Consider the following 10,943-nt stretch of genomic DNA (forward strand, 5'->3'; position numbering starts at 1 on the left):
GTGCTGAAATTGATAATAAGTTGCTGCAGTATTTGATAAAAAAATGTTGATAAACTCTTTTTATGTTAAAATGATCTAAATAACCTTAGAACTGTTTACACTTATAAGGGCGTAATTTCTTTAAAATTTTAGATTCCAGATCGATTCAGGTACAAAATATTCTATTTGTCATTTTATTTTAAATACAATTGTGCTTAGAATAAGATAACTTTTATGATAAATATAATTTATTTTATGATAAGCATATAATCACAAGTTATAATAATTAATAGATTGACAAAAGTTTCTCAGTAAAAAATAAACCTAAATAGGATAAAATATTTGAAGAGAAACAAACACTGTCTTCATCACCACAACACTTAGAAAGCAATACACCAAAAATTTAATATGTCCTCATTTATTACATATAGTTCAAAGATTAATACACAATCACATAAATACAAATATGCAAAGGAATAGAGAATTTGCTTATCTTGAATAGTCAATGAGAATTGCAGAGGGGGGGGGGGGGGGGAGGTTGAAACAACACGTGACGCAGTGAGTATCAATGTAAGAGTTTTGTTCCAAAAAAAGAATATAATAGTAAAAATCTTGGTCAAATTTAAAGTGTTTATAAGCTAAAAATTCATAAGCTGGGGGTGACCAACTTATGACTTTTGGCTTATTTTTGACTTATACGCACTTGGCTTATAAGCACTTTTAACTTTACCAAACATAGATAAGCCGAAAATTGTTTATAAGCTAGTTTGACCAGCTTATAAGCTTAGCCAAACACCTTCTTTTTCCCTCGAAAAATAAAAAGAAAATTCTTGTGCTTATATAGAAAAATATTTCTTGTAGCTCTTAAAGAGTTTGAGAAGAGAACAAGCCTTGTGTCGTTGACAAATTCCTTTTTCCCGACGGTCGTTTCAGAATATGTAATTCGCGACCAACTTAATTTCTACCAAATGATACTTTTTCCATAAACATGCATCTTTGCACCCGTTGAGATCCAAATTTTGTTGGCTATAAATATAGAAGATAAGCCTCATTTTTTAGACACTGGAAACTTTTCTTTTTTTCTTTTTGTTTTGTTCATCTAACATTTTTCCTGGTTTTCTGATTGTGAACACATTTAGGTTAATAAATACTTATCTACATCGAGTGATTACGTATTATATATATATAGAGGAGGATTTAGGATTTGAGGCTTATGGGTTCCTACCGTAATTTTAGATTAATATGCAATAATAACTGGGTTCACACAGATATTTACCAATATTTAGTAAATTTCTTAATATAAATACAGAGCCTACACAAGAGTTACTGGGTTTCCGAGAACCCATAGTCCATGCACTAGATCCGCCTATATATATATATATTGTGTTGGTGTAAACACCCGATATAAGTGTTTTTACAATAATTTTGGGTGGAAGAAGAATATCCAGTGTTTCAAGGAAAAGTTTAGCAATGATGAGAGAAATAATATGATAGTCTTGTGGAGTTAAAAATTTGAATAAGAAGGAAGTCTTTCGGCTCAATGTCTTTAATTACCTTTCCACGTTCCTTTGGACCACTAGTTTTGGTGCTCCTAATTATGACACAATGCATAATCTTGGTTTAGTAGCAACCTCTAAAAATCTTGCTTCAAGTTAAAACTAGTCAAATTAACATGCTTGTTTCTTTTAAAAAGAGTACTCATAAATTAAGTGAGTATTTGCGTGAGCCAAATTTCTATATTGTAATTTTAAACATCGTTTATTCACCCAAAAAAAACACACTATGATATTAGATCATCTTTTTATCTTAGTCAATTTGGATTAGAATTTAGAAGTGGTCGTACAAAATAAAATGACAACTATAGCACGATTAAAGTGGAAAGTGAAAAATCTAAAACTCACAGTGTGTTTGGTATAACGGAAAATGTTTTCCGTGAAAATATTTTCCAAGAAAATATTTTCTTGGAAAACAAGTAGTAATCTTATTCATTTTTCGGTGTTTGGTACGCAAATTAAGGAAAATGACTTCTCAAGAATATTTATAAATAATTTAGATATAATAAACATGAAGTCATAAACTTTCAAACCAACAACCTTCCGAACCCACATTTTTTATAAACTTTCGAAACCACGGAATTTCTAACCCGTAAACTTTATAATTTCTAAACATGTAAACTTTCAAAAACATAAACCTCCAAACTCATAACTGTGAAACTTATAAATTTTGAACACCTTTAAACCGATAAATAAAAAAAACTAAAACTGAAAAATATATTTAAAAAATATTTTTTTCATGGGGAGGGACGAGGGCAGAAATTTGGGAGGGGAAGAAAATGAAAAAACATAATTTGAAATTACGAATAAAAAGTAAATTTTTTTTGTGTCGGGGGGTGGTTGGGGTGGGGGTAGGTGGTGCAGAAAATGCATAAAAACGAAAAAACAGAAATTTGAAATTGTAATAAAAAATAAGATAAAAAAATAAAATTTTAAAAAAAAAAAGAGCCTTTTTTGGAGAGGAGAGTGGGGTGAGTTGGTGAGGGTAGGGAATGTTGAGAAGGAGTTTTGGAAAACATTTTCCCTTCTCTTGATAAGGAAAACATTTTCCTCCAATTGGAGGAAAATGAGTTCATAAGGAAAATATTTTCCAAAATATTTAAGCCAACCAAACATGAAAAAATTGAAAAACATTTTCCGAAAAATATTTTCCTTCGTACCAAACACACCCTCAATTGCTATATTAGTAAATTCAAAATTTCAGTGAACTTTTGTTATTTATGTCATAAAGTATGTCTACTTGTGCAGGAAGATGCTCCTCGTGCACTTCTTAGATATTATATCGTACTTTAATGTATTGTATTATCTTTAAATTGTATCCGTAAATTGAAAAATGTTTAAATGTTTTATATATAAAGCTATGGTAAATTCACCCCTAATTTTGGAAGCATTTAATCTAAACTAATATAAAATTTGTACTCTTATTATAACACTGATAACAAATAGAAGAAGAGATTTTTACAATTGAAACGAATACATCTACATCGCTCAAGCATACCAAAGTCCGATTACAAAAAGTAAAAAAAATTAAGGGTTCGAGCTACGAAAATTTAAAAAAAAATAAAATCTTAGTAGGAAATGTGTTCCTCTTTAATAGGTATTATGCGGCACGAATTCGAATTTATTGGGACTCCAATACCGATACAAACGCCAAACGAGAAACCCAAAAAAATAGATACGCTTTATTCATTTACTGTTTATTTATTAGTTGAATTTTTTTAGGAATGACCCAACAGTGCAGAAAAATAATGATACCATAATAGGGAAGGAATAGTCACATGAAACCCTATTCATCAATTCTACTTTTGCGCCTGCAAAAATAAGAAATTGTAGGTCGCTCCTCCTTTATTATTCTTTTGGTCTGAGATACAATGGCATGTTGCAATCACTTTCCTAGTTAGATAAATTGTGTAATTTCACAAAAAGACATCTTACCAAGCAATTATTCTGAAAATAACTAGGTGGACTAATCTTCGACCATCTTAATTACATCATGTTTCGTGTGATGCAATATATATATATATATATATATATATATTAAACAGTAAATGAATAAAGCTTATCTATATTTTTGGTTTTCTGTTTGGTAGTATTTGTTATTGGGTCCTAAATATTCGTCGTTTTGACAAACTGGATTTATTTTAAAATACTTAACGTTTTAGAAATTGAAAAGTTATTAAATACTACTACTATATGTTAGTCATATCCTAAAAAGATTGACATGGTATGGTATACCTAAAAAAAAGTTACTAAATATCCTTTTGGAATTTTAGGTATAACTGTTAATTATCTTTAAAGAATGCTTCCACACCACTAGTTTAATTTGCTTTTGTCTAATCAAAAGGCAAAGGGAATCAACATCCCATGAGAGTCTCAAAAGTAGCCAATATCTATAAAAGGCCATAGATTTGTTGAATTATATGCAAATCTCAAAGCTATTGAGGAAAAAATGAGGATAATTGGGAAAGGGAATTGGAGCAAAAGTGTTAGGCTTGGGAAAGATTACAATCATCATGTGCTTCTTCTTCTTCATCACCAAGGTGGCTAGCTTTTTGGAGGAGACTCAAAATGCACAAGAAAAAAAGCTTCAATAATAATACTACTTCTTCTTCTTCTTCTGGTTGTGCAGAATTTTGATCAAGGGTCAGAAAAAGTAGAGCCTGATAATCTTTGTAGGTCATTTTCAGCTAGATATGCTCATCCCTCTAGAATGTCTCGTAGGAAAGAATTTATGGGTCATACTTTGGTCCATTAATAAACAATATGTTTGATTTCCTGATCATTGTGAATTGGAAGTTTGACACAGATTAAGCTTTTGTTGTCGTAAATAAAGACTTGTGTGTTTTTTCTTGGTTTAATTCAATTGTTTTCGTTTAACCAAAGTGCTCTTCATAAATAACGAAGATTTCAGTTTTGTAGAGTCGGGATTTCTTCTGTCTCACGAGATTTCCAGGAGGATATATGACCTAATACCTTCAAGTCTCATGAGAATGGCTTCGTGTATCCACGTCTTTCTTCCTGCTACATTAATGAATTGTAGAGTCGGTGTATCTACAACCTTTCTCCCTGGAGCAATAACAAATCAAAGCATAAACATGTAGGCTCAATAACTGAGATCATAGATTCTCAGATTTGATTGATTGAATGATCATAAGGAAAATATTCAGTGTACATTATTGTTAATTCTTTGATCAATTTTGGTATAAGTTTATGCTGCAGCTGGCTTGTTGGTAGCATGCTTGCATGCAACACCCTGGTTTGGATTCTTCAACTCATCTCCAGCTACCAGAAAGAATGCTGTGTGCCTGAAAAGCAAATGAACGTAATTTTTACAAATGCTTACTATCAGCAAAAATAGACATAGTAAGGGGAGATCCATGGGATTTGCGTTTACCTGAAAAAGTTCATCATTTTAATTTTGGAATCTTCATCAATGTCTGTAACACTATCTAGTGCTTGTTGCATATGGTGTAACCATCTTTCTGCAGCCTTATGAGTGACTGGAAATGGGCGGTGGCGACCAATCAATGCTGGATGGCCTGCACAAAGTCCAAGTTTGAAAGGTCCTTACAGTTTCACTAACTACATGAAGCACAACTCATATAAGTGAAATAATACCCACTGAAAATATATTATAGGGGAGAAAAATGAATTTCTACTTCCAACTAACTTGTCTCCAATCATCCAAAGGAAGTCTTAGAACCATCCATGTTTGACATCACATTCCCGTATCGTCTCAAGGTAGGAAGAAACTTAATCTGGAGAATTAATTAGCTGTTCAACCTGAAATATCTACCACCCGAACTAGAATGAACACTAAGAAGTTGGAGGTTGATTTGTTGATATACACCCAAACTGTCCCAAGGAGAATGCTTAATTTTAACAAAGTCCAATAGTGACATAGATTACAGGTTTAATCTGTCTCCTCCATGTAAACCCCGAAAAGAAGTAAAATATAGGAGTCACACCTCAGTCCCAAGAAGCTTTTCCATTTTTGATATTTTATCAATTTTTAAAGTAGTTCACTTTTCTCGTGTTCACGAAAGTCAAAAACATTTGTTAAGCAGGAGAAGAGTTTTCCGGTTTTGGCAGATGCAGAAAAGTGGAATAATCCATTCAAACCCAAATGACACAAACTGCTGACCAAAACTTTCAACCAATGAATAAGCCTATCACAGTGGCAGAGGAGATCTTTTAGGCAATAAAGATTAATCGTACTAATCTAGCAAATCTCTCCAAAGCCACTATCTTGGAGATAGAATGCAGTGTGGTAATGACTGAATGGGTAAACAGTTGATTTGCAGTAGCTATGTCTGAGTAGAAAACATGTTTTATTCGAAAGAGTGATAGCCAATGTTTTATTCGAAAGAGTCTAAGACAACAAGAATAAGAAAACTAGTAGAGATGACAATCAAAGCTAGTTACTATCTTCCAGCTAATAAAGACAATTGGGACATGGGTGAGAGGTGTCATTGGTTAGCAGCAAGAATCGCGATACTGTATAAAAGAGGGAGAAACTAGTTGTGTGTTATATGACTCAAGAACCTGACCTCATTATTTCTACAGTAGTTGAAGGCGAAACTGTAGGAGAACATTCTGTTGGAGCTTTAAGAACAAAGCACAATTAAAGTTCACTTTTTAGTGAAGAAAGGGGTAGATGAATACAAAAATTAATTGCAAACAGCAAAAAGAGTCACGTGGAGGAAGAAATCTTTAAAAAAAATAATGCAATCAAGCGAACATGAAGTGAAAACCACATCCATCAAAGTTCAAAAGCCATATTAAAAATTGTTGGTTCATATGGAAGGATGCAAATTTTAATTTTTAACCCGTATTTATACTAAGTTTTTATTTCCTATCCTACTCACTAACACATTCATCTATAACTTTCTACTAGAAAAAAATTTATATATCGCTATGCAAACTATATTTACTGTTTATTTTCGTCCTAAGGTCACGTTTTAGCATCTTGGTGTTTGTAGCAAAGTGCTGCCTAAGAGAGATGAAGTGCCAACCTGAGCTTTATTAGGCCAAACCCTCCTTAAATAGTTTCCCATGTTTCCAACAAACAAGATTTCGAGGGTGTTTGGATTGGCTTTTAAGCTGGTCAAATCAACTTTTAGTTTTTTTTTAGCTTTTTTCAGTGTTTGGCAAAGTCAAAAAGTGCTTAAAATAAGTTAAAAACTGCTTAAAACAAGCCAAAAGCAATAAGCTGGGCAATCCCAACTTACTGCTTTTTGGCTTAAAAGCTATTTCTGCTGTAAAGTTACTTTTTTTAAGCCAATCCAAACGGGCTCTTCATCTGCTTCTACCGATTTAAAGAATAGTTTCCACCAGCTTCTTTCTTTACTCTAAAATTGAAACCAAAAAGAAATAGATAATTATCCTCCAAGCCACAGCCTAGCTTGCCAATGCTGGATATGGCATCGGAATTACTAGTTTTGTGAAAGAGAATTGACTAGCGAAGAAAACTTCCTTTATGTCAACGACTTCATCAGTAAATCAAAAAGTGAAAACTTATCAATAGACTGAAATCTCCAGTGATGTCATCATTAAACGGGAACTTTTCATGATATCATACAGTACTCTTCAGTTTTAACTGCTCTAATGCTGAAGGAAAGAATCACTACTGTCTGTTTTCTCCCTAGTTATATTTTGCTTTGAAAAATCACAAGCAATATTAACACGCCAAGATGATGTGAGAAAGCCATCAAAATAATTTCAAGGCCAAAAAGTGATCATCCGTTAATAAATCCTAAATCTTACACCAAAAACTTACAAACAAGACAAAGGCACTCTAAACTCGCCAAAATGGGATTTCTCAAGCTACCTTGCTGGCAGTTTCTTTCTCCATTGCTCAACTAATTGAAATGACAACTAATTTCCATTTGCTGAAGGATCGCCGACATTCAGGAATACAAAGCACTAAAAGATCCTCCTTATTTCAATTGCATGTCTGGTGTAAGGAGAGGATACTATTTTGTGTTCGTAGTTGGCAAATTTAATAGACAATGGTGGATGACTCTGTTGGAGTCACTTACACAACTTGTACATATTATTTTGACACCGACTTGATGTTTATAAATGCAATATTGAATTATCAAACATATAATATCAAAGAAAGAAATGTTGAACAAAAAGATATCAAGAAGTTATCTGGTTAACTTTAGTGTTTCCAATCTTAATAACATTTTAAAAGTTCAATATGAAAGTTATGATAGAAAGTAGATTAACCGTCTCAAGACCGGAGTTCACCTAAAAGTGCATTAGTAACTACCATTGGCAAATTGAGTATGAACAAGAATAGCAAAGCTGGGTATAAAATAAGGACTTTGGGAAACATTGCTTACCTTTTCTCTGTGAGTACAAAGGAGGCCCTCCCATTCTTTGTACAAAGAACTCATATTGATTCCTAATGGCATCTTCTTTACTTGAATTAGAGAAAATTGAACGAAACCACTCTTCCTCATCATCATAGACCCTAATTCCAATCCCAAAAACAAGAGTCAGATGTCTTCCCTCATGAAGGGTAAAACCATCAGAGAAGATGAAAAGCAGAAAAGGCAGTTAACCACCTTCACGTTCAACAAGTAAAAAAAGAAAAGAAAAGGTAGCCCGGTGCACAAAGCATCCCGCATTCACGCAAGATCGAGGAAGGGCCGCACCCTAAAGGGGTGTGAAGTAGGCAATCTACCATGACGCAACCAGTCAGTCGCTGATTCCACTGCTCGACCCATGGCCTATAGGCTATTTTACTCGGCCTCTCCGAAAATATCGTTGAATGGATGTTGGATCCTCCACAGTAGTGCTTTTTTGGAGAATCCGACACAGGTGTGCCAGCAATTTGGAGAGTCCGCGAAGATATTTCTTTGTGAAACCATGCAAATATAACAGAGAAGAAGTTCAAATAAAAACTAATTAAAATGCTAATCACTGGCATTCCTCAATCCTCATCAGTCATCATTATAAAACCTATATCATTTTCTAGAACACAAACCAGACGTCTTCAGGGCAAACCATTTTTGAGAAGAAAAAGTAGACAACTCTTAATTAGAATAATCTAGAACTTCATCCCAAACAAGTAAACTAAATAAAAAATCCAGCATTCCAGAATCCAGTTTATTATGCACAGTAACTTGTATCACCAAATCGTTTCCTTGACATTGAAAGATGCTTATACAACAAAGATACAACAATTTTAGGATCCTCTCAACACCTCTTGGCACTGTGCAAATGTAACAAGGACAAATACAGCTCAACTCTTTTGGAAGTATAACTATAAGTCTGTAACAACCATAAACACAGACATTTGTTATCAATCTTTACAACAAAAAAGAAAGAATTAATATAATCAAAGATCCACAAATCGTCACTAATCCCACCCCACCCTTCTCCCAAGCCCAGCCCCCCTCCAAAAAAAAAAAAAAGAGAAGTTAGGGAACCATGCAAATCGAATAGGAAAAGATAAAGCCAATCTTTTAACAATAAGAAAATACCCATGCTGACTTTCTTCACCAAGAAAAAAATAGAAAAGCAGAGAGTGAGGCACACAGAACAGAAAGCTCAACCCAAAATATTAACTAATTCAATTCAATCAAAGTCTCAAACTTTAAGGAATTTTCTTGAATACCCATTTAGAGAAATTGAAAACCCATCAAGAAAAAATATTTGTTTTGAGCATAATTTGTTTTATTCGGATATTAGAAGGATGAACCTGTTATAGAAATTGGTAGATAAATTGATGAAAGTCTGAAGGCCAAGCTTTTCAAAGAGATTGGTTTCATCAATGGCGAATGCATCATTCGGGTCAACCCCACTCCATTCGGAAGCCTTTTCCTGTAGAGATTGCATTGTTTTATTGGTTCACTCTTTGGTTGCTGCTGCTGTTGAGTGCTGGTGCTGACTGCAAGGTGGAGCGGAATTTATAGAGGGGCGTGTGTCGTCCACGCCTTTTCGTGTGAAAGTGATCCTTTCGGGCCGCGGGGGGCGGGAGGGGGGGGGGGGTGGGGGGAGGGTTGGAGGAATTCAACGTGGAATCTGATTCCAGTTTTGCCGGTTTCTTTTATTTTCCTTTTTGGGAATATTTTCATGAAGAATTCACCTAAATAGCCTCTCATCCACCCGCTTAAATTAAGTGGGCGTTTGGACATAAGAATTGTAAAATTTTAAAAAAAATAAAAATGCTAATTGAAAATTAGAGTTGTGTTTGGACATGAATATAATTTGGGGTTATTTTTGAAGTTTGGTGAGTGATATGAGTGAAAATTTTAAAAAACAGCTTTTTGGAGTTTTTCAAATTTTCAAAAAATTCCAAAATGCATCTTCAAGTGAAAATTAGAAATTTTATGACCAAACACTGATTTCGAAAAAAATAAAAATTTCTTATGTCCAAACGAGCTCTAAAAATAATTGGAGGATGTATAATATATGCAAGATCCTTATTTAATATATGCATGTCTGTATATAATTAGTGTTTAATCTATATATATTAACCATAAAACGTAAACAGTGAATTCGGCCGGCTATTTGCGTAAATATCCCATAATTCATTTTGGATACGCAAAGCATTTTTTACTATATAGCTGAAGTACTGGGGAAAAAAAAAGATCAAGATAGATAGAAATTGTAATTTAAGAAAAAATACTTAAAAGAAAAAAATATACAAATTGGAAGAATTATTGTAATTATTTGAGTATTTGACATTGTATGGGTCAAAATCATGTCAGAGAAATTCGACATGCGGAGGCAATTTGCCGAGGTCGAACAGTCATAATTAAGATCGAGATCGGACAGGCCGAGGTCGGACAGTCATCAATTGACCGAGGTCGGACAGTCATCAATTGGCCGAGGTCGGACAATCATCAATTGACCGAGGTCGGATTGGCCGAGGTCGGGCAGTCATCAATTGACCGAGATCGGACAGTCATAATTGAGGCCGAGGTCGGATAGTCATCAACTGGCCGAGGTCGTACAGTGATGAAATAGCTAGTATGCTTTGAAATTCTCAAAAACTTTTATGGTTTTCTAGGGATACCCCTTATAAATATGAATATGGGCTCTCTCCCTCTCTCTAGCTAGGGAAAAAGGGAGGAAAACACACCTCTCTAAAGAGATGAGAGGATCTGCGATCCCATACCTTGATCAGATCCAAAAAGGGTCCTAAGGTTCTTGTATCTCCCTATCATTCATTAAGAGGATCTGTCTCACTCAAGATTTGGTGAATCTTTTCCTTTATTTACATTTTATTGTCACTTAATGTTACTTAATGCATCTTTCTTTATGCTATTAAATCTGGCCATAATCACTGCCAACACTTATACTCGGCTATATTTTTCTATTCATATTATTCATCTCGGATTTAGAGTTAATTATCTTTAACTAGGATTTACCCTCCATCTTCTTATTTAATTA

At 33.9% G+C, this 10,943-nt stretch overlaps 1 protein-coding gene across 2 annotated transcripts; it reads right to left on the reverse strand.

Moving 5' to 3' along the window:
- Nucleotides 1–3,956: 3,956 nt before the first annotated feature.
- Nucleotides 3,957–9,472, reverse strand: LOC104245244 (group 2 truncated hemoglobin 3-2). Of its 2 annotated transcripts, XM_070152956.1 has the most exons (5): nucleotides 9,247–9,454; nucleotides 7,883–8,013; nucleotides 4,927–5,071; nucleotides 4,705–4,837; nucleotides 3,957–4,598 (listed from the first exon to the last, which is right to left on the reverse strand). In XM_070152956.1, exons 1-4 carry the CDS (start codon nucleotides 9,381–9,383, stop codon nucleotides 4,741–4,743), a joined length of 510 nt encoding a protein of 169 aa, XP_070009057.1. In that variant the 5' UTR covers nucleotides 9,384–9,454; the 3' UTR covers nucleotides 3,957–4,598; nucleotides 4,705–4,740. The 2 variants fall into 2 exon arrangements, with proteins under 2 accessions (XP_070009057.1, XP_009799128.1); XM_009800826.2 differs by lacking the exon at nucleotides 3,957–4,598 and having other exon boundaries at nucleotides 4,631–4,837; nucleotides 9,247–9,472.
- Between the last annotated feature and the right edge of the window lie 1,471 nt (nucleotides 9,473–10,943).

Source organism: Nicotiana sylvestris, chromosome 8, assembly GCF_000393655.2.
Source record: "Nicotiana sylvestris chromosome 8, ASM39365v2, whole genome shotgun sequence".
NCBI classification, from domain to species: domain Eukaryota; kingdom Viridiplantae; phylum Streptophyta; class Magnoliopsida; order Solanales; family Solanaceae; genus Nicotiana; species Nicotiana sylvestris.

Excerpts from the sequence above, each read along its gene's own strand:
- LOC104245244 (XM_070152956.1), bottom strand. The coding sequence starts at position 9,383 with ATGCAATCTCTACAGGAAAAGGCTTCCGAATGGAGTGGGGTTGACCCG. Across the intron at positions 8,014-9,246 it reads TCTACCAATTTCTATAACAG|GGTCTATGATGATGAGGAAG; the intron begins GTTCATCCTTCT and ends GATTGGAATTAG. Across the intron at positions 4,838-4,926 it reads AAAATGATGAACTTTTTCAG|GCACACAGCATTCTTTCTGG; the intron begins GTAAACGCAAAT and ends TTTGCTTTTCAG.